Genomic DNA, 22,601 nt, shown 5'->3' on the forward strand with positions numbered 1-22,601 from the left:
ACTCAATATAAAGAACTTCAACAACACTTTTGCAGACTCAGATGTCGAACCTGTGGTCTTCCTCAGAGATTTTTAATAGTATAAGTAGGTATGTTTTCGATATAACAGAAGCATGCAAAGAGTAATTTGTTGTATTAATTGTGAAGATGTTTTCTGATGTCATTATTTTGTCATTAAAGTTCTGGAATAACAGTCCCTATAAGGTGAAACCTGCCTGCCATATTATTATGTACATTATATTGTTGTTGTTTTTTTAAAGTTATATAATTTATCAGAAGAAGATAAAACACAAAATATGATAAATATGTATATTTAATAGAAAATCCTTCATAGATGGGCCGAAGTTTCTGAGTGTTTGAGACTATTCTTAATAATTATAATAAAGAAAAACGGTTTTCCTCGGAGAAATTAAAACTCTTGCGCTCCCCAGCGGATCTGAAAAAGAACGTTAACCTGTTACAAACAAAATAAAATACGAAATTGATTGCAATATTTCATGTTTCATGTTGAGGCTGTGGATTTGATTCCCTTACAGAAATTTACTAATAATATTTACAAGTATTTTTGTACTGGGTATCAATAAATCGTATGTTAAAATATCCCGTGAGAATACACAGAAAAAAGTAACATGAAAGTGTGTTGAATAATAATAAAAGTTACATACAAAATATTCAAACGCAAGATAAATCAAAAACCAAATGCTACTTACGTCTTGGTTACGTGCTTTCTGTTTACGTTCAACTAATGATGTAAGAGCTTCGGAGCGTACGGCGAGGGAGTCGATTCTCTCCACCAACTGCTGGTACGGCGAGAGTGGTTGAGCACCCATCACCACGTGACCCAACTTGGAGTCAATCTTGGCGTCCAGGCGAGCGTTACGGATCAAGTTTACGATCCAACATTCGGCTTCATCGGGCTGCATGTTTAGGTTTTCAGCTAACATTCTGAAAATGAAACAAGTAGATTATTTATAAGCTTGATCTACGATATTTCTATTATTTAACAAAAATAACAACAAATGATCTAAAATGTCTGATATTTTAATAGTAAATATTTAGTAATGGATAAAAGTTACTCACCCAATACTGATAACTTGGTGGATACGGCAGAAAGTCTCGAAAATCATAAGACGAGCATTCTCGACGAACTCTTCTAGACAGGCAATCAAGAAAAAGTCTGTCAGGAGTACAGCTTGGCACTGATTTAGCTTCCTGCGAGCAGCTTCGAAGTCGAAATTAACGTACAGGTGCTCAATGAACTCCGTGATCGGGTCCCTAGAAGACAAGCATAAAATGGACACATTATCATAATGTTATTTTTTTTAAACAATTTTTTTTATAAAAGTTGCTGCTTACCTGTAAGTGTAGGCTTCCTGTTGAATAACCTTCACAAGGTCCTTGAGAGCATTCCGTCTCGACCTGTTTATGATGACAGCAGTAGCCAGGTAGCGAAGAATATGCGGGCACATCGTCTGAATGGCATTCAAGTACCTGTAGTTACAAATATGGATTAGCTGATTGTTTGTGTTCTGGTTGTAAACTTAGTAATTGCTTAATATTGACCAAACTTACAGGGGTTTGTACAAAAACATCTCAATAATGAGGTCTCTTCCTTTAACGTGGTTGAAGAACACGAAGAGTGACCAGTGCACAAGCCATGTGCGTTGCTGCAAAGCTTGCATATTGTTGGCAGTCGCGCCTGCGCCACCATTGTCGATAAACTCTCGCAGCTTGGTCAAGTCATCAAGTGCGCCGTCCCAGTTCTGTACCAAAATCTCACTAGCAAGTTTACCCCACAGCACAGGAAGGTAGTTCTGTAACAAATAAACAGTTTTGATTTTAATAATTTATTAGTACTTTGAATGTTTCAATTTATAAATTAGATACTTATTACTCTGCTCTATGGTATAACCCACCTATAATTTCATTATCTATTCATTACATAGTTGATAGCCACTAAAAATTAAAACAAAAAGTAACGTCATGCGTCACAGCCATCAGAATCACCAGTAAAGATGTCAGCTACAAAACTAATAATTCACAAATTCGAAGCTGGTGGAATTAATTTTAAATCGCTACAAGTCGTGACTGAAGATGACGATAGTAACAATGCTGGCACGAAATACAGTGATTGGCTGGATGGAAAAATACAAGAGAAAAAGAAGGATCCTGATAAGTCATCGCGCTTAGTGGTCAAAATAGTTTCTGGAAATGAATTAGATAAATTTAATTTATCATCCAGTGCTAAAGAGATCGATGCCGCAGAGACAAATATTACTAATTTTACAGACCACTCAATGCAAATGAAACCACTGCGCGACTTCTATAAATGTGATGCAAATGGATCTGACGATATCGACTTCTATCAAAGCGACATTTCCAAAAATATTGCAACGAATCCGCTAACAGGATTCCAACAGAATATTGCTTACAAGAAAGGAGTAGCTTTACAGGGCTACGTTCAAAATAATTGTAGTTTAGATAACGAGAACTATTTAAGTCCGTTAGAATATAGTCTTGAGAAAGTAAAAGAAAACAATGCTCGTATTATGGAAAATATACACATGTTGAACAGAACTTTAAATTATACAAAAAAGAAGGAGATTCTAGACATCGTCTGTCCAAAATCTATGAGATCGTATCCATGTAACACGTGTGGTAAATGTTTCGTTTATGAGACTGGTTTGAGGAGGCACTATTCTATGCGACATTCTATGACAGAAGTGCAACCACGCTGGCAAGTGGTATGGACATGTATTCAATGTTTTCAGGTTTGGCCACGTCAGGATCAAGCACTGAGTCACGCCAGTGAGTGTTGTAAATCGAATAACAGGGATTGCGTTAGAGAAATCAAAACATCCTCTTTATTGCAATGTGAATTTTGTGAGAAAGTCTATACAAGCATCCCAAGATTATTGCGGCACTCGAAAATACACACAACAAACAATAACTACGAGTGCAATGTATGTGAAATGGCATTCTCATCATACAAGATAGCTGAACAACACTGGGTCTCGTGTCCGTGGTTGAAAATGTACTACAGTTTTTCATTGCCGAAATTACTGTTGTGTAACGCGTGTGACCGAAAATTTAGGAACTATGACCAGCTGTACAACCATAGGTATGTGTTTTAAAATAACAGACACAGACTTTTTCGCCATCTGGACTTATTTGTATGTCACTTTAGCAGCAGAATTAAGTTGAATTTATACAAATGCGTAAATATCAAAAGCGTTTAAAAGCAAGCAAGCAAGCAAGCAAAAGCTCTACAAAGTAATTAATTTATAACTTTCCTTTTCTTACAGATACAAAGTGGGCCATTTTATGACTAAAACTCACTGCAACCCATACAGTGTCAAGTCTTTAGGTATCCTAGTATATCAATGTGAAATGTGTGGTGCATGGTACCCTTCTGTAGCACCTCTGAAAGCGCATAAAAACCAGTACCACCCCAAACATGATATTGCTATGCAATGCAAAATGGTACGAACATATTTGTTTTACTTTCTGATTATTTTTTTATGGTAGATTTTGCCTTTAGAGTTTAAGCACAAAAAGTTGGATTCCTGTAATATTGATATAGCAGTTAGAAGAAAATATTCTTGATAAATATTGTGTTTTTCTTTCGACAGGAACAAGATTGCAATGATCAAAGCTGCATGTCAACAGACAATGACTTTAGTTTGATCAAGTATGAGGATTCAAACACCCAGGGATAGAAATACTATTATTCTAATAAGTAATTTAACTAGTTAGTCAAGAATTATTAATAAAGCTAATGAAACTTTTAATTTGTTTGATTTCTATGCACTCACATAGCTTTACTTGCTTGAGCTGTTACTCTTAACAGACTCAAACTGGTGTGCGTTCGCGCAGCGGAATGTTGTTGAATTTAAAGATATTAATTATGCAGATATTTAGTGTATGACGTCGTATAATTGTGTGTGGTAAAAAAAAAATTGTGTACGCAGCCATTGTGGAGAAATTCACCAAAAACTGATTCCGCTGGGCGAACGTTGTCCTGGCGGAACTAATTTTAATCCATAGACTTTAGAAGAAAAGAGGTGTGTCCAAAAATTAGTGTGTATTTGTGTGCAATTGTGTATGTATGAATAAAATGAGTGCATGCATAAACTTCGGAGAAATTCAAGTTTCCGCTACGCGAACGTTTGGCCATTAGCTAGTTTTCATATAAAGCGCTTACATAGAGAGCTGTAGATTTTTACATACGTTGTTTTGAATTTGTTTATATTTGTTTAAAAAACAGATTTAGAAAAAATCGTAGGGCTTAAAAGATAAAAATATAAACGTAAAATACACTTAATAGGTCTTAGTTCTTAAAGTATGCACTTTGGGGTGTAGATTTTCACGTTTATACAAACCTTGTAAGTATCTGAAACATGTTGCCAAGTATCAATGATGTTCCGTTATTAATTAAAGAGTTAAAGGACAATTTTACCATGAATAGATCACTGTTTACAAAACAGTCAAATATCACGACGTTCTAAAGGAATTGCATGGTAAAATGTATGCCAAAAATTAGTTTATTCATTCAACTATTCACATGCAAAATTTCATGTCATTAAATTTAGTAATTAAAGAAATCAATTAAAATACTGACGAAGCATCGAAAACCTACATAACCCGACCAAGTTCGGATAGCTACAAAAAAGCGGCCCAGCCATATATCTAAGAGACGTTCTTAACCTTCCAATATAGTATTTACTAATATGGTACAGTTCCGTACACAAGCGTTAGGAAAAAATAAAACAATTGCATTTCTTGAATTAAAAATATTTTTTTAATAATAACCCAACTATCTACGATAAAAACAAATCTTCAATTAACAAGTACTTTTCTATTTAAATATCCGTGTACAAAATTTTTTTTTATTAAGTACATACTTAATTATGTTTCATTACACACTTAAATAAGTAATTATAATAACGTTAACAAACGCTTGCAACGACAGCAATAAACTTAAATTTGTTTTAACTAACATTTGGTGTACAAAAATAAATGACCTTTAAATTATATCGAAACAACAATTGTGTTATCACCTATACCAATTCAATACCGGTATTATACGGTAAATTTTGGGATGTTACCTAAATATATTGCATGGACGCTTTTTTGTAGCTATCCGAACTTGGTCGGGTTATGTAGGTTTTCGATGCTTCGTCAGTATTTTAATTGATTTCTTTAATGAGTCACACCAGCACATCAAAATATGAATATTAAACATACTGCATTTAATTTGTGTACTTATGCTGATAATAATAGTTTTTGTTTTATCAAAATCGGATCAAAATTACCGAAGTTACAGCGTTATAAAGTTTCACTGCTTTTTTAAATTTGCGTTGCTTCGCGCGCTATGCGCTGACGTCACGACGCAACAGACACGCTTGTTCAACTGCGGGTGATGCGGAGTTTTGATTTGAAAAGTGATTTGCATTTAATATTTAAAGAGTCTGAGTATGTGTATGTGTTATAAATTTAATCATCGTGTTTTTTGTAAAAAAAAGATATCCTCGATCTCGATCGCCACGCACACAATCATCAACTAGACCCAGGTAAAGAAAGTTGAACTCGTATACTACTAATAATATTTTTGTGTGTAGTTAACAATAAAATTGAAAGTTTGTTAGAACTGGCATTACAAATAATGAGTGTTACGTACCTACCAAGTGTAAATTTGGAAAACATAGTTTTAAAATAATATTATAAAAAAAAAAGTAGTCACCCCTGCCTCTGACTTTAGTCAGGTTGATGGCTATCATATGAACGCATGAATCTACTCTGTAGGTAGTCTTATATGATTGGGTGTGTAATGAGAACTTTTAAACTAACATTTTAATTTGGATATTATTAGATTTAATAAACATGAGTTCTTTTTTCAAAACAAAAAACCAACGCCAACTCAACCGCCGCGCTCGGCTCGCCGCCGCCTGTGAGGTCATTGAACTGCTTATTAAATAGTATCAACTGTTAGGTAGAAGTTCATTGCTAGGTATGTATGAACATGATATGGCATCTTGATCTTGAGGAAAAAAATAAAACAAAATATAAAACAGTTTAGATGGTACAGAAAAAAACAATTTTTGGGGTGTTTTTTCACTGGAGTTAGTACACATAGGAACAATACAATATTTTCTAACCATTTTGTTTGTCCACTATAAGCAAAACAAATTATTTAAAGCGAAACCGCGAGAGCGCAACGAGCCTATGTAGGTATCGGCAAGTACTGACGAAATAGCAGTGTCACGAGATGACGTCACACGTCCGTGCGGCCGCTTCGCCGGAGTTTGGCGCGAAGGCCATACTTTGACGTTTAATATCTCGGTCATTTTTGAAGATACGAAAAAAATAAAAACAGATTTTTTATCCTTGAAGTACCTAGTTTTTAAATATGCTCATAACAAAAATCATTGGTGTGACTCATTACTAAATTTAATGACATGAAATTTTGCATGTGAATAGTTGAATGAATAAACTAATTTTTGGCATACATTTTACCATGCAATTCCTTTAGAACGTCGTGATATTTGACTGTTTTGTAAACAGTGATCTATTCATGGTAAAATTGTCCTTTAACTCTTTAATTAATAACGGAACATCATTGATACTTGGCAACATGTTTCAGATACTTACAAGGTTTGTATAAACGTGAAAATCTACACCCCAAAGTGCATACTTTAAGAACTAAGACCTATTAAGTGTATTTTACGTTTATATTTTTATCTTTTAAGCCCTACGATTTTTTCTAAATCTGTTTTTTAAACAAATATAAACAAATTCAAAACAACGTATGTAAAAATCTACAGCTCTCTATGTAAGCGCTTTATATGAAAACTAGCTAATGGCCAAACGTTCGCGTAGCGGAAACTTAAAATTTCTCCGAAGTTTATGCATGCACTCATTTTATTCATACATACACAATTACACACAAATACACACTAATTTTTGGACACACCTCTTTTCTTCTAAAGTCTATGGATTAAAATTAGTTCCGCCAGGACAACGTTCGCCCAGCGGAATCAGTTTTTGGTGAATTTCTCCACAATGGCTGCGTACACAATTTTTTTTTTACCATACACAATTATACGACGTCATACACTAAATATCTGCATAATTAATATCTTTAAATTCAACAACATTCCGCTGCGCGAACGCACACCTCAAACTGCACTCAATTTTAAGCAGTACTCAATATTATATGTAACACATGTTAGTAAAAGTGATAGCATGAGACTTAAGTGTAACTTAAAATCAACTCCTTGTGATACAAAAGAAGTTCTTATTGCAGTTGTATTAAAAAATAAACAGTCTTGCTTGAGTATCAGGCCATTAGCAAAGAAAGCATTAAAAGTGCTCAATATTACAATTAATAAGATAAATAAAACCATCTTACCTTATCGGTGGGAGACATGACCAACTGGCAGAAGTAGAGGTATGAGGCTGACTCAACATAGTTACCGCATTCATAACGGTATTTAGCCAACCGGTACATACTGTCTATCATCTCCACTTTGAACTGGAATAAATAATATTAGAATTAGTACAGAGCCTTCAAAAAATATTCTTATTGTTTTAATTTTTTTATTATCTTATTCAACCTAGCAAAATCACAGCCGTAACTGTAACTTACAGCAAATTAGGTAACATATATCACTCTGCTTGACATGGGAATCATACTGATAGTCTAGTGGTCTGCAGTTGGATACACTATGCCACAGAGACATTAAAATAACTATGTTAATTTGTATCAGCAGCTGTCCACTTTCACAATAACAAGGTGCAGTTACATTAATATACTAATAAATAAATAAACAACTATCATTGGACAACTCACACAACATTATTTGATTCCAATCTAAGCAGAGCATGTACTATGGTAACCCAATAACTGACAAACATACTACTAAATACATACTTATATAGATACATTTACAACTAGGCTCAGAATAAATACTTGTGTTCATCACAGAAAGATTTGTCCCAGGTGGGATTCTATACAAATTTGAGTATTCTGATATAAGCATATTTTAAAAGTATTACCTCAAACTCCTTGTTTGTGGTGAGATGGTTAATGAGAGTTTTAGGATCTCTCATTGTCTCAACTGTCTTCATGACATCATCTCTCTGCATGAGCCTCAGTACTGGCTCTACTGCATCTTGGAGCTCCTGCAGCTGAGAGAGGACTACTCCTCTCCTGGATTTGATTTCCTGCAATTTTTTAAAAATTAATTATATTTTTAATTTATGTTTATTGTAACTACTAGTAGCACTCTTTCTTTTACTTATTTGATTTTTAAGTTACAGTGAAATAATATTTTTAAATATTCACCAAGAAAACCAATTATATGGATTACTAATTAATACATAAACTTTGTAACACACTCAGTTTAAATTTTATTCTGCCTAGTTGTTGAAACTTATGTCTAAGAACATTGATTGTAAAGTAAACAGAAGCTAAACTTTAAAAAAGACAGTGTTTACACAATAAAAACAAATAGTTTGTAGCTCGATACATAGTAGTATTAAGCAATAATTCAAAACAGCATTAAAATACATACCTCAGGAGTATCTTCATCAGGGTAAAGCATTTTTCTGATGTCAATAACATAATCAATCATGTTAGTTTTGCTGAGGATCTCTAACTTGGCTTGCAGGAGCTCAGACTGGTCATAGGTCTAAAAATATTACATAATACACTTAATAATTACTGAAATGCTCATACGTAGTGTCAATATATTGAAAATACATGATTTTTAAGATAGCAGACAGGTTATCTTTTATAACCTACCTCTTTTGCAGCTAAAAACTCCAATAGAGGAAACACCAAGTGTCTGTCTAGGTATTGACCTATCTTGAACGTTAAATCAAACTTTGAATAACTCATTTTTGCGTTTTGTTTAGATAATCTCACGTAAAATATGAATCCATCTACTCGTGAGAGTAGGAATGGTAAAGAGATGACAACTACACAAAAACCCTCAGGTTTGGTTTGACTGGTTATTTGACATTAGGGTATTGTCTGTCTCACTTTGTCACTCTACGCAAAAAGTAATATATGCGTCTCTTTTTTATGCTTAAGATATAGCAAGTATCTATGATAAAGTCCGATGACGCACAAACCTAACCTCAAATAATACAAATTGTCATTGGTTTGCGTTTAGGAAACGGAAGTTAATAATATTGTGTTAAAGTTTAAATTGTTTATTGCGTGAAAATATAAATTAAATAGGTACATTATCACAATCAATAACAATAATGTTTTGATATTTTTCAATTCAATATTAAGAATTAGTGTTTAGTCGTGGTACCCTAAAATGTTAGTAGGTACCTACTACACACTAAGCGAGCATTCCCCTATTTCGGTAAAAGGGTACCTACCTACCTACGTGAGTAGGTGAGCTAGTGTTAATATTTTTTATATTGAGAGAACTTTGTTAAAAATATTTCAATTTTGTAACAGAATTTAGGGCAAAAAAATAACAATAATATTAAAGATGCATAGATGTAAATGAGACAAGGATAGCACCTAGTGGCTTTTCTTAGTGGCTGCCTATGAGAAAAATAATCATCATGACCCCTATGAGAAAAAATACTTAATGAAAAATCGACTAAATCACAGTAATTTATGAGACTTAAAATACCTGTATTCAAAATAATAACCTTACGAAAAAAGCAGTTTGAAGTTTGATTATTGAGTGTGTTACGGAAAATAACTTTCCTATTTCAATGCTATACAATGTTTGTAGATGCGATATCACCATAACGCATACTGTAAAATCTTTTATTAACGTCAATAGCGATATTTTCCACACAAAATACAAAACAGTGTTTGCCGCGGTGCGGCCATTCAATAGTGGAGTCCAAAATGGCGTCAAGCGTGTTGGAATTGGATGCGTCATAAATAGACGCGGTGCATGTGTCTCGAATGGCTATAAATAGAGGATTTGAACTAGAATGATTGCATGAATTGCAACGAAAAATGTCAAACACAGTTATAACTAATTATACGGATCTGAATGGACCTTCGACAAAAGCTGATAGTTCTGTTGTTGTTATTGTAAACAAGGATGGTTCCCTGTCTGTTGATCAAAAACTACTTGGAACTTTAATGGGTAAGCTTTATCAAACTTTATGTATATGATAGTAACAATAGGATGCACATAATAACCGCCTAAGGTTATTAGAATAGGGGTTATAAATTGTTATCGCTCTGTTCGGTGACAGACAGCGATAGCGGCGCCCCTAAAGCTAATATTCAGCATTTGCCCCTAAAATCGTGTTAAGTTGTTATTAATACGGTAGCATACGGTCTCAAACCTCTAAAATGCCATCATAAATCCAGTTTTTAACTCCATATTCTGAAAAGAAATTTTGGCGCCAAAACATAAATCAGTAGAAACTGCAATAATTTGTGGCTTTCTTGTACTAAATGAGTCAGTTTAAGTTTACTATTGTCGTTTCTAGGCACGGATGGTTCCCAAAGTGCTGGCATTAGTGTTGTGAGAGTTGGCCATGAAGGTAAACCTGATGATGCCACTGATTCTGAGACGGACGATGAGAAAGTGCCGCACGTCACACTCTCTGTGGATAGTTATTATGATGAACCCAACAGTATCATAAAGTATGGTGAGTCTTGACCACAATATTCATTCTTAACTTTTGATGTTTACTCTAGAAGACTACAAATGTTCAAGTATGCATAATGCTAGTTTAGCCCTTATTTGTATATGTTTATGAGTATATGCACATTTTAATTGTTTCTTCTTTATCATTTCAGACAGTGGTGCAGAAATGTTACAATCATTGAGAATAGAGACAAGAGAAAATAGTCTAGTTGGATTTCAAAATGATCACTGTTACACTCCACTTAAATCACCAAGTCAAGCTGTACCAGAAACAAGTGATAGTGTCAGTAATTATGATGATTCTATCATTGAGATCTCACACACACCTCCTCCAAAACCGGTGCCCACCAGTAAGAAAATTACTATCTTGGAACAGCAAATCATACCCAAAGGTAAAAAGATAATAATTAAGCCTTCAGAATCACCAATAATATTAAAAGGCAATGATATACTAAATAAACCACTGCCTGTTATCAAAACTAAAGAAATAAGAGAAGTAGAGAAGCCTATTGAGACAATACAAAAATCTGATGAGAGCAATGAATCATCTTCAATTAGTTCTTCAGGAGATAGTATTCCTGATAGAGATTCAGATTCTGACTACAAAGATACTAAGGATAGATCAGGATCTCTTCGTTTGAAGAGGACTAAATTAAAACCTCGAATATTAAAGACTATACCAACAAAGGCCTCCAAACTTGAACCAAAAGCAATAACTAAGTTAAAGGCAGTTAGAAATAGAAAAGAGAGTAAAGAGAAGTTGCTACAAAAGTTCAAAAGAGAAGAACATGTGCCTGAAAAGAAAGACTTGGAAGTTGACTTGGAAAGTCTTCTGCCTTCATCTAAAATCTCAACTAGTGTACAGTCCAGTAATGATCTCACCAAAGTTGTATTGAAGCAGACTCCAAAAGTGGTCAAGAAAGAAAAGAAGACGCCTGCACATGTTACTGCCTTACTATCAGATATGTCGTCATTATTTTCTACACCAGATGTTATTAGAAGAGTTTCTACTGATAATAAAGTGCCTCCCAAAACACCAACTAATGAAAAAGAGATGATACTGATTGAGAAGAAGCCTATGATTGCATCTAAAGAACCTGTGTCAAGTGATGAGAAAATCACTGAAAATAAATTGGATATTGCAGAAAAACCTAAGCCTGTTGTACAAAAAACATATGTAAAAGCTAAAGAAAAAGTAATTCCTGTAGAAAAGGTGGCAAAGGCTTTTGATCCAATCCCTCAACTGGATGATGTAAGCTTAGCTCAAATCCTGCAAGATACTACTAGCATATCCACTAACCCAGTAAAGAGTCAGCCTACAATTACTACTGCTGGTACTATGAATAGTCCAAGTTTAGCTGGACCTCTGTCACCTACATTAGATTTATTGGGTGGGCTGCAGCCAGAGGAAGAGGGCTTAACAGAAGACTTCTTGATGTCTGTTGCACAATTAGTTGCTAGTTCAGAAAACTTGCAAGAAGTGATAGATAAGCAAGTGCTTGGTAAAGTGGAAACACCTCCAAATAAGGTTTCAACAACACCCCAGCCGTTACAATCGCCACAGAATCCTCAGACGCCGCCACAAGCGACATCTGCAGCAAGTTTGTACTCACAAACTCTGACAAAATCTGCACAAAAATCTATACTGCCTCGTAAGGATCCAATCGAAATTGTTAGGCGTGATGGAAGAGTTATTACGTTACCTCCTATTGAAGCGCCGGCAACACGCTCTTCGAAACGAAAGAGTCAGATGGAAATGGCTAGTACTGTGGAACCTGTCCAACCAACACCACCACCTACTCCAGTGGTTGCTATACCTGAACCTCAGGTTATCACAGTGACTAAACAACAAATTAAAAAGGTACCTGCTAAGAAACAAGAACAGCCAATACAATCAGTTGCCATAGACAAAATGTCAGTAGAATCTCAAGAGAGCTGGAATTCTGAAGATGATCCTAACAGGTAAGACATAATAAAACAATTTAAAATTAATAATATTCTTTGAAATTGAAATATAATTAAATGGCATTCAATACAAAAATTAAAAATTCAATTTTGTGATTGCAGATTATGGTGTATTTGTAAACAACCCCATAACAATCGTTTTATGATATGTTGTGATGGATGTGAGGATTGGTTCCATGGCAAGTGTGTCAACATTACAAAGGCTATGGGACAACAAATGGAAGACCAGGGTGTTGAATGGAGATGTCCAAATTGTGTTAAAAAAGCTAAACAGACACCCAAAAGTGCTGGTAAAGTAAGTACAAAGTTTATAATTTTTCCCTAATTTTATAATATAAATATGAAAAGTAGATTGTTATTGTCCCTCAAACAACATTTTTTTCACCCATTACTGCCCCGTGCTGAGAAAGGGTCTCCTCCTGATCTTGGGAAGCGTCATACTACATATACCAAAGACTATTCCTATAAGACTTTTCTATAATTAAATTATTTGTATCCCAGTCTAAAATACAATTGAACATATAATTTTAGGCTGCTGCAACACTAAACAAATCTGAAGGTGAATCATTACTAATTGAGACTAAGTCTCCTGTTAGCTCAAAAGAGGGCAAAACAAGTTGCATTGTGTGCAAAAAACCAGCCAGAGTGAGCAGTATCTACTGTAGTAACACTTGCATATGGAAACATGCACAGGATTCATTGGGTAACCAACCATCATCTGCTAAGGAAGGAGAGCCAGGCAAATCTAGCGATAAACAAAAGTCTGAATCTAGGGTGAGTGGTCTTTTTTGTAATAATTGCTCATCTATCTGCAAGGGAAGTGTTTCTGACGTTTTTGACGGATATTATACCAGCGTGCTATTAGTAGTACATAATTAATTATAAGGGTAAATTCACTCCAATTCCTACTAAGAACTTCTTTACAGGAAATCTAATATGATTGCTTAATTTAAGTAATTCGCTGGGTACGCCGTCGCAGTCGTCACATTTTTTCTGTACACGAAATTTTAATTACCTTGTACACAATTTGTTTTATATTAAAAGTAACCGTTAATTAAATTCTGTGTTTTATAGGTAATAGTGTATGAGCGTAAAAGTGGTAGATTATTGGCCGGCGCAAATGCTCCAACCGCAGAAAACTTAAAAGCATGGTTACAAAGCAATCCGACATTCGAAGTAGTGCGACCGGGAGCATTAAGTACAACCAAACCTGCTACGGGGAAGAAGAAGTCTACGGAATCAAATAAAATACAAACAACACTCAACTTTGAGAGGATTCCTAGGAAATCTGCTGAACATGCAACACCTAAGAGTGAAGTTAAAGAACGATCAATAAAACTAATACCAACTCCGAAAGAGGAGCCTAAGTCTACTCCTCAATTGAAATCGCCCGTAACGCCTAAAGCTCAGCAGGCAATATTGATTGAGACACCAAAGGCAAGCACGTCTACAGCGCGACCTATGACGGAACCAAGGAAACTTATGCGAGCTACTAGTAGTCGGTCACAATCGTCGCATGATAAGGTAAGAAACATATAATAAAAATGTTTTATTTATTACCATAATAGTTGTATAGTGTAAAAATACCAGATACTTTTGTTTCCGTCCACATTATGCCTGAAGAATTGACGATTTTGGGATTTTTGAGTACAAATTGAAGTATGATAACTTCAGTGTTTTTTATTTAAAAATGAAACATGAAATTAAAAACTATCGTTCTTTGAAATCATCCAGAGAAGATACTAAGAGAAAATTGAATCATTGCGTCTGTGCTAATCCCTGAAACACTGAGACATTATGACGTAATATAAAACCTCATAATGATTCATATATTCTAAAAGTTTTATGGTTCCTTTATCGGGATATTCAAGGTCGATCGGTAGTGGAGAATTCCTTTAAAACTTTGCTGCCTATACAATTATGTCATACAACATTGTCGGCTTATTTTGTTTTTAACCTAGAACTAACAAGCACTTGCTAGAGGACACTCGTGTTGATCGCACCGAAAATCGGAATTAGCACTTTTTGGCGGTACAAATATTTAAAACTTTTCGTAGTTATCACTTCTAATATTTGAATGGATTCGCGATTATTAAATCTTTAGCAGTGATATCGAGCTGAGTAAGTTATCTAAGAACAAAACAAAAACTGTTCAATATAGTAACAATATATATATAGCCTTGAACGTGTTTGCATTTTGATTATGTAGCTGAGATGGCATGTTTACGATAATTATTACATTACAGGCACCTTCAGTTTCGCCATCGACGTCGCGTCGGAAAGATTCCGCGGAAACTAGACCTAGGATGACAAGTGGTGAACCAATTAGGGACAATGTCCGCAAAGCTTTACAAGAACAGATGAGCATTCGTATGAGAGAAAATACAGGGCCAAAGTTCTCTGAAGCTGAAATACAGCAGTTCGCCAACGATACAGAACTTGAGTTACATGAACTGTTTAGAGATGTCGGAATGAAGTACAAGGCTAAATACAGGTCGCTAATGTTCAACATCAAGGACAGGAAGAACCTGACTTTGTGGCAGAAGATTTGCGATCGGTCAATTACTCCCAAACAGCTTGTAAGTATCTCTCTATCTATATATTACTATGACAAGATTAAACACGCTGATCATCGATAACTACGTTATTTTCTTGTTGTTACGCAGGTACGGTTGTCACCAGAAGAGCTTGCAAGTCAAGAACTGGCTCAATGGAGAGATAAAGAGGCTAAACATCAGTTAGAACTTATAAAGAAATCGGAGTTAGATCTTCTAGCGGCTAGCAAAACATACGTTCTCAAAACACATAAAGGAGAAGAGGTAATTTGTCTGCGCTAATAATATATTTATTTTTTTACTATGTTAATGTTTACTACACGAAGCTAATTTAATTATTGTTCAATATCTTCAGGTAATGGAAACGAAGGAATCAGTTTCAACCGAATTGGATCCGAATGTTCCTGTTGAAGATGTCGTAACTGCACTGAATGATTCAACAGTCGGACCTGATGTACTACAAAAAGAAAATTCACCAGAGATGTATGTCTTCTTTCGTTTAAATCGTCTTGTCTTCCAACTATGTAATTCGATTTGATAATGATTAATGTTTGTATTTTTGTGTAGCTCCAGTAAAAGTGACATGGCAGAGAAGAAAAAGAGTAGTAAAAAGCGAAACCGTGAAGACAGCAGTTCTAGTCACTCAAAGAAGAGTAGACGGGATTCAAAACGGGAGTCGAGTAGGAAATCTAGATCGTCCAGAAGAAGATCTGATTCTAAAGAAAAAGATTCCAGAGAGGATCAGAGACGATCCAGCCGTAAATCAGACAAGAAGTCGAGAGTGCGATCTACATCCAAAGATAGGTCTAAGATCGAAGCTAAAGAGAAATCAGACTCAAGCGAGCGAACACGGCACCGATCGTCATCAAGGGAAAAGTCCAGGAGACGGTCAAAGTCCCGCGACTACTCCAGATCAAAGTCACAAGAACGTGAGAGGTCCCGATCAAGGCGACGATCACAATCAAGAGACAGTTCCAAACGACGATTCAGGTCTCGATCGAAACGCAGGAGCTCTGACGACAAGTTGAAACATCGTTCCCGATCTCAAGATATTGTATACAAGAGCAAACACGAGTAAGCTATTTTTTTTGTTTTATACGTATTACGTGCGTTTTCTTGTGCGTATGTTCTCTTCCTAACGTAATTTTATTTGTATAGCTCCACAGATTCGGATTCAATAGAAAGACCTAAGTCGGCAATGTTGAAAGAAAGTCATCCGGAATACGATCCGCATGAACCAATGATAACATCAGCGTTTTCTGAAGAAGACCTACAAAAGTCTAGAGAAGATGTGTTTGAGGAAAACTATAGGAATGAAATGAGCACGTTTGAAGCGGAGTATGATTCATTAAAGTTGGAAACAGATTTGAACTCGGAGATAATATTGCCAGAAACAACATACACTTCAAAACAAGAAAAAGTGTCAGGTAAGGCTTATTATATTGATAAAATATAATGTCCTTGTTTAAGATCAATTTTCAGCTACGTATGGAACAGTATGGGGGCAGTCGGATTCTTTGAATATAGGGGACGTGTGTTATACTTTCCAATACTCACGGTAGATCGATATGAAAGGCGTCAGTGTAGAACCGACGGCTTCACTTTTCCTTACAATTCAATTTTCGTTGCGATAAGGGCTATGAACTTTAGATTCATTCATTTTCTTCAATTAGTGATAGGATAAATTAATGTACTATCCGGTATATATACTTTCAGAAGCTGAGAGTGATCAAGAACCAAGTAGTACTGTGGATAACTCGTCGGCTATTGTATGGAGTGGTTGTATCAACATGGTTGATGTAGCAAGGTTCTATGTTGCCGCCCATGAGGTATGTCATTAAAACGCCACAAAATAATGTACAAAAAAAATACTTCACTTATTTTGTTATTTTCATTCTTTCCTTCTTTTTCATTAGGTATCAGGAAGCTGTGTGGACTTGGAAGAAGATCTTAGTACAGAATTGGATATCGTTGGAAGAATAAATCCCGACACTGTGTGGGACTATATTACGAAAATGAAGAAAACCAGTAATAAAGATATCGTTATTCTTAGATTACAAACTGCTAATGATGAAGAGAAAATGCAATATATTGCCTTATATAGTTATCTTAGTAGTCGTAATAGGTTAGTATTTGTATATATGATTTTATTTCTAATAAATACTACCCCTCCTTGTCCTAACTCCCATCATGTTTATTTATTTTCCTTGAAAACCATTGGTACCATTATGGTTTAACTATTAAACTGTAAGGGTACCCCGAATATAGAACCTAAATATGTGCTTTTAACGTTTTAGGTTAGGCGTAGTTAAGGTGTCGAATATGACAACAGTAAAAGACTTCTACATCGTACCACTACCGGCAAACACATCATTGCCATCAGTGCTGTTACCGCTCGACGGTCCTGGCATCGGAGAGATCAAAACACACCTTTTAATCGGGATCGTTATTCGACAAAGAAAGAAGCGCTTAGCCCCCAACATTCCCACAGATATTATTCCAGCAAAGGTCAGTTGTCGCCGAAAAACTGATACATAAATGAATAAAATATTCTTTTCATGTGTTTATTATTTTGTTGACCAGATAATATATGTATTGTAAATAGATTCTTGTATACAATGTAAATAAATAAATAAAAATCTCTTATTATATAAATAATTGTGAATAAATAACATATTTACCTAACTCTATAGTAAATTACTCGTAGTACCCCGTAACCTTAACACAGTTGTTGATTGATGGTACGTAGATGGCGCGCGAGACCCGCAAGCGCTCGTACACGCCGCCAGCGTCACCGCGTCGCCGTCCACCGCTCCCTCTGCCTGCCTACACTTCAGCGAGTCTCTCTACTACAGTCAAGGATAAAATAGCGGCATCATTAGGTATTAAATGTAATGAAAAATCATCACTATTTTATTTATCTAAGGCTTGTCACTAAAATATTACATAATTGCTGTACTTTTTTTATACGACTACGAACAATATTATAATTATTATGTTTGTATAGTCGCTTGTCCTTTATGAATTAATACAAAATAAATAATTAATTCAATTTACTTAAATGTAAATTTTCCACTAAATGTCGAACTATTTTGTGCAGTGTCAGCGGATGATGACGAACCCTACAGTCCGGGATCATCGAACAGTAGCAGTAGCGTGCCTGCTTCAGCTATAGGACCGAGTCTTACGTCGAACACATTGAGAAGTAAGATGGAAGAGCTCAACAGACAGATCGAAGAACAGAAACAACAAATTCGTAAAATGGCACAAGCAGATTCTTCTATTGGAGAGGTAAAATAATTTGATACCTACCCTCATTTTTTATTTTATTTTCTATTAATCGACATTATGTAGCTGCAATGTGATTTCTTTTGTAAAAGTGATTCCTGATTTATAAATATCGTAAGATGTTGAAGTATATAATTAATCTGTAAATATTTCCAGGACGAAGCATACTCGCCTTCTCGACCTATGACTCCACCGCCAGTACAGAATGTGCCTCTCGATGAGATCGCGTTGCCATCGAACTTGCACGAGATTCTCGCCACTATCAAGCAGCGGTCGGAAACCAATAACGATGTTGATATGCGTTTGCCTTTGCCTTAGATAATAAAATATAACAATGTACATAATAGTGTAGTTATCTGTTTAGTTTTATCATAAGCACAAGGTTTTCTTTTTGCAGTGCAACCAATATTTCAGTTCATCTGAAAACTAGCATTTTATTGACAAGATTTAGTTACATATTTGGCAGTATATCTACAGTTAATCTTATTCCTAATTTTGTAGATTGTGACAAATAATGCATTACATTTAGTATAATTTTATTATTTAGTTAATTGCATTCATGACTGTAGTTTAGCAAAATATTTACTTGGATACAGAATGTGCAAAGCATATAACAATTCTGTGCAATAGAGAATTACTTTATGTCCCAGTTAATCAAAATGATTGGATGAATGGGTATGACGTGCATAACAGATAAAATTATAAAGTTGTATGAAGTTAATTTACTTTTGTATGTAAAAGAAATATTACATGTTCTATTATTGTACTTTAGTACGTATGTATATATTTAGGTTCGAATTTAGTGTACAAACCTTAGATTATTATTTTTAGCTTTATCACAACAATTATTTTACATTTTTCATGTTAAAATCGGAAGTATATTGGTTAGATGAAATAAAGACATGTTTCAATTGGTAATTCTTTTATATATTATCATCATCATACAAGGACCTCTTAGATTTAGTCTTATTTTCTTTAAAACTCAAATCTAATCGCTTTTTTCTGAAAGCCATAATATTGTAATTCTTGTCATTGACTTTTTTGGACTTAGAGCTTTTAAAAGTTTTTATTATTTCATCTCTAAGTTTAGGATTGTGTTGAAACTTCTTTTCCATAGCCATAATTTTAGTCTCCATGAGTTTTCTTCTCGGAATGTGTCGTAATGCGTATTCCCAGTTGCCAGTCAATTTTAAATCTAGAAGGATGGGCACCATGTGATTGATGTTAAGGTTTTTCTTTGACCCAGGAGCCCATTCTAAATATCTGTCAAGAGGTAACTTCGCCATTTTAAGCCCATCCCTCTTAGCTCTAGCCAGAGATAATGGTTCATTGTTCATCTGGAATAATAGTTTGCATAAATATACGTATAGAATTTTATTATTAATTTATTATCAACTTGCTATCTTTATTTTTACTGATGTGTAAACAAATAGTAACAGATGTAACAGTTGATAACATCGTAATTTTTTTTACATAATAATAATATGTTTATTAAATACAAACCTTATCTACCATACACCCAATAATATACACAGCATCATGGTCAAACTCGGAGAGTTCATCCCGGCAGTGAGGAGTAAGGTAAACCAGTTTTTCTTTAGGAAAAATATCCAAGTAACTATTGGAGTGAAGGTTCATTGGGAACCACGGTTCATCTAGTGATGGTATGTTTTTCCTTAAATGCTTAATAAAGTTGCTTTCCATATTCAGATTACACAAATGGAGATTGAATGGATCTTTGTGAATTCTATTATCGCCAAAAACAAATGTTAGTTGTTTAGCAGCATTCACAGATTCTTTAAATACCATATCATTTTCATATGAGCAATCTATAACTACAGATTGTCCTCGTATCATAGCTTGTAATGCTCTGAAATGAATAAAGAGAATATTAACATATTTGTTTTCATTATGTTAGTCCTAGACTGGTATAGATTATTGCTGGAGATATTGTAAATGATAATTTTAAAATTGAAAGGCTTCAAAGACATACATATAACATAAATAGATACTTTGCTATGTTTTTCAAGGAATGTCTAATTAAATTTTGAATAATATTTTCTACATATTTCAAGACAACAAATATTTTTGGAGATTAGAAGTTGATAGTTATGAAATTACCTGTAGTTGTCAAACTGATTTATTGATTGATCTCTGATGCGAAGAAACAATGACTGGTGTTGAATACCATACAAAAGATCATCCTCATTTTCTCTTAATTCTTCAGGTTTAATGACAGGATTTTCCAGCCTTCGGGCTTCTTTTCTAGCCTGGGTTATAATAAAGTATTTGGATAAATTATACAAAATAAGTACGAGGTAAAATTGTTAACAAAAGATACAAATTATTTGATCTCAAAATATGCATTTCAATAATGATCATTTTGAAAGCAATACTGTTTTATATAACAAGAAAGGAAATAAAATACCTTCGAATTTTCTTTAGCTTTCTCTGTTTTAAATAAATATCTAAGGTAATTTGCTCTCTGGTTTTTAGATTGCAGCTGTACTAAATGTGCCCATTGATCTTTACGTAAGTGATCAGGCGCGTACCGACCATCCTGACGCATTACTTCCACTTCTAACATTAGTATCCTTAGCTTCTTCTCAAGTTCTGCATCCCCTTTACAAATGTCTGCAACTATTTGCTCTGCAAGATGTATATTAGTCAGCATGGTATGTAATATATCAATAATTTGTAGTTGGAATTTAACACATACAACCGCCAAAAAACCTACCAGTATCATCTATTTGGCTCTGAGAAGAATAACATCGTGGTTTTTGAACAGAAAATTGGTTTACTTTAAAAACTCTTTGAGCAGGGATTATTATGTCGCGGCTTTGACGTGCTATGGTTAAGAAAGAGCGGACGCAGTGCATCATTTTAATTATTTATTGCACATTAATCAGAAAAATGTATGGTAGTTTACAATTAAAATGTTTAAATTTTAAGGTTATGTTGTTTACATGAAATGTCAAACTGATAGCGAAGCATGACAGATATTTAGAGCTGACCATTCTAACCAAAATTGAAAAAAAAGATTACTTCAGTAACAGGTATCAATACGGAAAATGTTAAGGTGTAAGCAGTGAAATCAAACAAGAGACGGGTAGTGGAATCATAGCAGAGGTACTAGCTAGGTAAACCATCTGCTTATATAATATTAGTAGGTATGCTTTTTACTGTATTTATTTTGGTCAAAATATTTTGTTACAACGTTTTGGGAATCGAAATTACCAAATTTGTAGCATCCCTAAACCTAAAACCAACTTGACTTGACAATTGACATTTCAATTATTTTCGATTCGGGTATCGGAAGCTAAACGTGCTTGTAGGTTATTATTCGCAAAATGTTTCAAATGACAATATTTAAATAATAAGGTATCTTAGAATATTTAGTTAATTAAATTTTGTTAAAAAATCTATTTTAGGTGCAATAACTCTGTCGAAGATGGCTCTTTCGGCTGTTTTGCGGCGTTCGTTGGTCAACGGTACGCTATATTCAGCTGCTGCATTACGTTTTGCTTCAACTCAACCTGAAAAAAAGGTATTCTTCGATGTTTCTGCCGATGGAGAATCTCTGGGTCGCATAGTAATCAAGCTGGAAAGTGATCTAGTCCCAAAGACATCGGAAAACTTCAGGGCACTTTGTACCGGCGAAAAAGGTTTTGGTTATAAGGGTTCTTCATTCCATAGGATCATTCCAAACTTTATGTGCCAAGGAGGCGACTTTACAAACCATAATGGTACTGGTGGAAAGTCGATTTATGGCAGAACTTTCCAAGATGAGAACTTCAAACTGAAGCACACTGGACCTGGCATTCTGTCTATGGCAAATGCTGGCCCCAACACTAATGGCTCGCAGTTCTTTATCACAACTGTCCCCACTCCATGGTTGGACAAGAAACATGTTGTTTTTGGTTCTGTTGTTGAAGGAATGGATGTAGTTGGTAAAATGGAAGGTCTTGGTTCCAAGAGTGGAAAACCACTAAAAAAGGTTGTTATCTCAGATTGTGGTGAGTTGGACTAACTATTAAGTACAAAGGTTATATATATGTGTAGAAAATATTGTGTGTAAGTTGTTAAATAGATATATTATGTAGATTATGTAACAAGTTGTATCATTTGTATCCTTATCCCTATGTTGTTAG

The 22,601-nt window shown here is 34.7% G+C and overlaps 5 protein-coding genes across 11 annotated transcripts; 3 read left to right on the plus strand and 2 right to left on the minus strand.

Moving 5' to 3' along the window:
- Window positions 1-294: 294 nt before the first annotated feature.
- On the minus strand, window positions 295-8,994 carry eIF3e (eukaryotic translation initiation factor 3 subunit e). Its single transcript, XM_076118019.1, has 9 exons — window positions 8,806-8,994; window positions 8,576-8,692; window positions 8,058-8,225; window positions 7,411-7,533; window positions 1,572-1,813; window positions 1,356-1,490; window positions 1,080-1,274; window positions 710-944; window positions 295-435 (listed from the first exon to the last, which is right to left on the minus strand). Exons 1-9 carry the CDS (start codon window positions 8,899-8,901, stop codon window positions 409-411), a joined length of 1,338 nt encoding a protein of 445 aa, XP_075974134.1. The 5' UTR covers window positions 8,902-8,994; the 3' UTR covers window positions 295-408.
- Window positions 2,015-3,777, plus strand: LOC142976039 (uncharacterized). The gene is made up of 3 exons (XM_076119276.1): window positions 2,015-3,120; window positions 3,305-3,482; window positions 3,632-3,777. Exons 1-3 carry the CDS (start codon window positions 2,015-2,017, stop codon window positions 3,716-3,718), a joined length of 1,371 nt encoding a protein of 456 aa, XP_075975391.1. The 3' UTR covers window positions 3,719-3,777.
- A 700-nt stretch (window positions 8,995-9,694) lies between the features above and the next one.
- On the plus strand, window positions 9,695-19,368 carry pps (protein partner of snf). Of its 3 annotated transcripts, none has more exons than XM_076118058.1 (17): window positions 9,695-10,129; window positions 10,482-10,643; window positions 10,795-12,604; window positions 12,710-12,902; window positions 13,139-13,381; window positions 13,682-14,131; window positions 14,854-15,186; window positions 15,274-15,426; window positions 15,518-15,645; window positions 15,730-16,236; window positions 16,321-16,589; window positions 16,879-16,991; window positions 17,079-17,287; window positions 17,460-17,670; window positions 17,912-18,053; window positions 18,263-18,453; window positions 18,607-19,368. In XM_076118058.1, exons 1-17 carry the CDS (start codon window positions 9,997-9,999, stop codon window positions 18,766-18,768), a joined length of 5,409 nt encoding a protein of 1,802 aa, XP_075974173.1. In that variant the 5' UTR covers window positions 9,695-9,996; the 3' UTR covers window positions 18,769-19,368. The 3 variants fall into 3 exon arrangements, with proteins under 3 accessions (XP_075974173.1, XP_075974192.1, XP_075974182.1); XM_076118077.1 differs by having other exon boundaries at window positions 17,912-18,044; XM_076118067.1 differs by having other exon boundaries at window positions 16,882-16,991.
- On the minus strand, window positions 19,356-21,458 carry rswl (tRNA methyltransferase roswell). The gene is made up of 5 exons (XM_076118100.1): window positions 21,188-21,458; window positions 20,879-21,099; window positions 20,572-20,720; window positions 19,954-20,320; window positions 19,356-19,787 (listed from the first exon to the last, which is right to left on the minus strand). Exons 1-5 carry the CDS (start codon window positions 21,330-21,332, stop codon window positions 19,374-19,376), a joined length of 1,296 nt encoding a protein of 431 aa, XP_075974215.1. The 5' UTR covers window positions 21,333-21,458; the 3' UTR covers window positions 19,356-19,373.
- LOC142975328 (peptidyl-prolyl cis-trans isomerase-like) lies at window positions 21,452-22,565 on the plus strand. 5 transcript variants are annotated; one of them, XM_076118134.1, is made up of 2 exons: window positions 21,452-21,590; window positions 21,882-22,565. In XM_076118134.1, exon 2 carries the CDS (start codon window positions 21,902-21,904, stop codon window positions 22,478-22,480), a length of 579 nt encoding a protein of 192 aa, XP_075974249.1. In that variant the 5' UTR covers window positions 21,452-21,590; window positions 21,882-21,901; the 3' UTR covers window positions 22,481-22,565. The 5 variants fall into 5 exon arrangements, with proteins under 5 accessions (XP_075974249.1, XP_075974241.1, XP_075974256.1 ...); XM_076118126.1 differs by having other exon boundaries at window positions 21,484-21,620; XM_076118141.1 differs by lacking the exon at window positions 21,452-21,590 and adding an exon at window positions 21,598-21,616.
- Window positions 22,566-22,601: the final 36 nt, after the last annotated feature.

This window comes from Anticarsia gemmatalis, chromosome 1 (assembly GCF_050436995.1).
Source record: "Anticarsia gemmatalis isolate Benzon Research Colony breed Stoneville strain chromosome 1, ilAntGemm2 primary, whole genome shotgun sequence".
Classification (NCBI taxonomy): Eukaryota; Metazoa; Arthropoda; class Insecta; order Lepidoptera; family Erebidae; genus Anticarsia; species Anticarsia gemmatalis.

Bases quoted from the DNA above. Each gene is read 5' to 3' on its own strand.
- LOC142976039 (XM_076119276.1), top strand. From the start codon at position 2,015: ATGTCAGCTACAAAACTAATAATTCACAAATTCGAAGCTGGTGGAATT. The intron at 3,121-3,304 runs GTATGTGTTTTA...CTTTTCTTACAG, and splicing joins GACCAGCTGTACAACCATAG to ATACAAAGTGGGCCATTTTA. The intron at 3,483-3,631 runs GTACGAACATAT...TTCTTTCGACAG, and splicing joins TTGCTATGCAATGCAAAATG to GAACAAGATTGCAATGATCA.
- eIF3e (XM_076118019.1), bottom strand. From the start codon at position 8,901: ATGAGTTATTCAAAGTTTGATTTAACGTTCAAGATAGGTCAATACCTA. The intron at 8,226-8,575 runs GTATGTATTTTA...AAAAAATTGCAG, and splicing joins CTGATGAAGATACTCCTGAG to GAAATCAAATCCAGGAGAGG. The intron at 1,814-7,410 runs GTAAGATGGTTT...TATTTGTTACAG, and splicing joins TCATGTCTCCCACCGATAAG to AACTACCTTCCTGTGCTGTG.
- pps (XM_076118058.1), top strand. From the start codon at position 9,997: ATGTCAAACACAGTTATAACTAATTATACGGATCTGAATGGACCTTCG. The intron at 16,237-16,320 runs GTAAGCTATTTT...TTATTTGTATAG, and splicing joins GTATACAAGAGCAAACACGA to CTCCACAGATTCGGATTCAA. The intron at 16,590-16,878 runs GTAAGGCTTATT...ATATACTTTCAG, and splicing joins AAAACAAGAAAAAGTGTCAG to AAGCTGAGAGTGATCAAGAA.
- rswl (XM_076118100.1), bottom strand. From the start codon at position 21,332: ATGATGCACTGCGTCCGCTCTTTCTTAACCATAGCACGTCAAAGCCGC. The intron at 21,100-21,187 runs GTAGGTTTTTTG...TACATCTTGCAG, and splicing joins GAGCCAAATAGATGATACTG to AGCAAATAGTTGCAGACATT. The intron at 20,721-20,878 runs GTATTTTATTTC...ATTATAACCCAG, and splicing joins AAGCTAAAGAAAATTCGAAG to GCTAGAAAAGAAGCCCGAAG.
- LOC142975328 (XM_076118134.1), top strand. From the start codon at position 21,902: ATGGCTCTTTCGGCTGTTTTGCGGCGTTCGTTGGTCAACGGTACGCTA.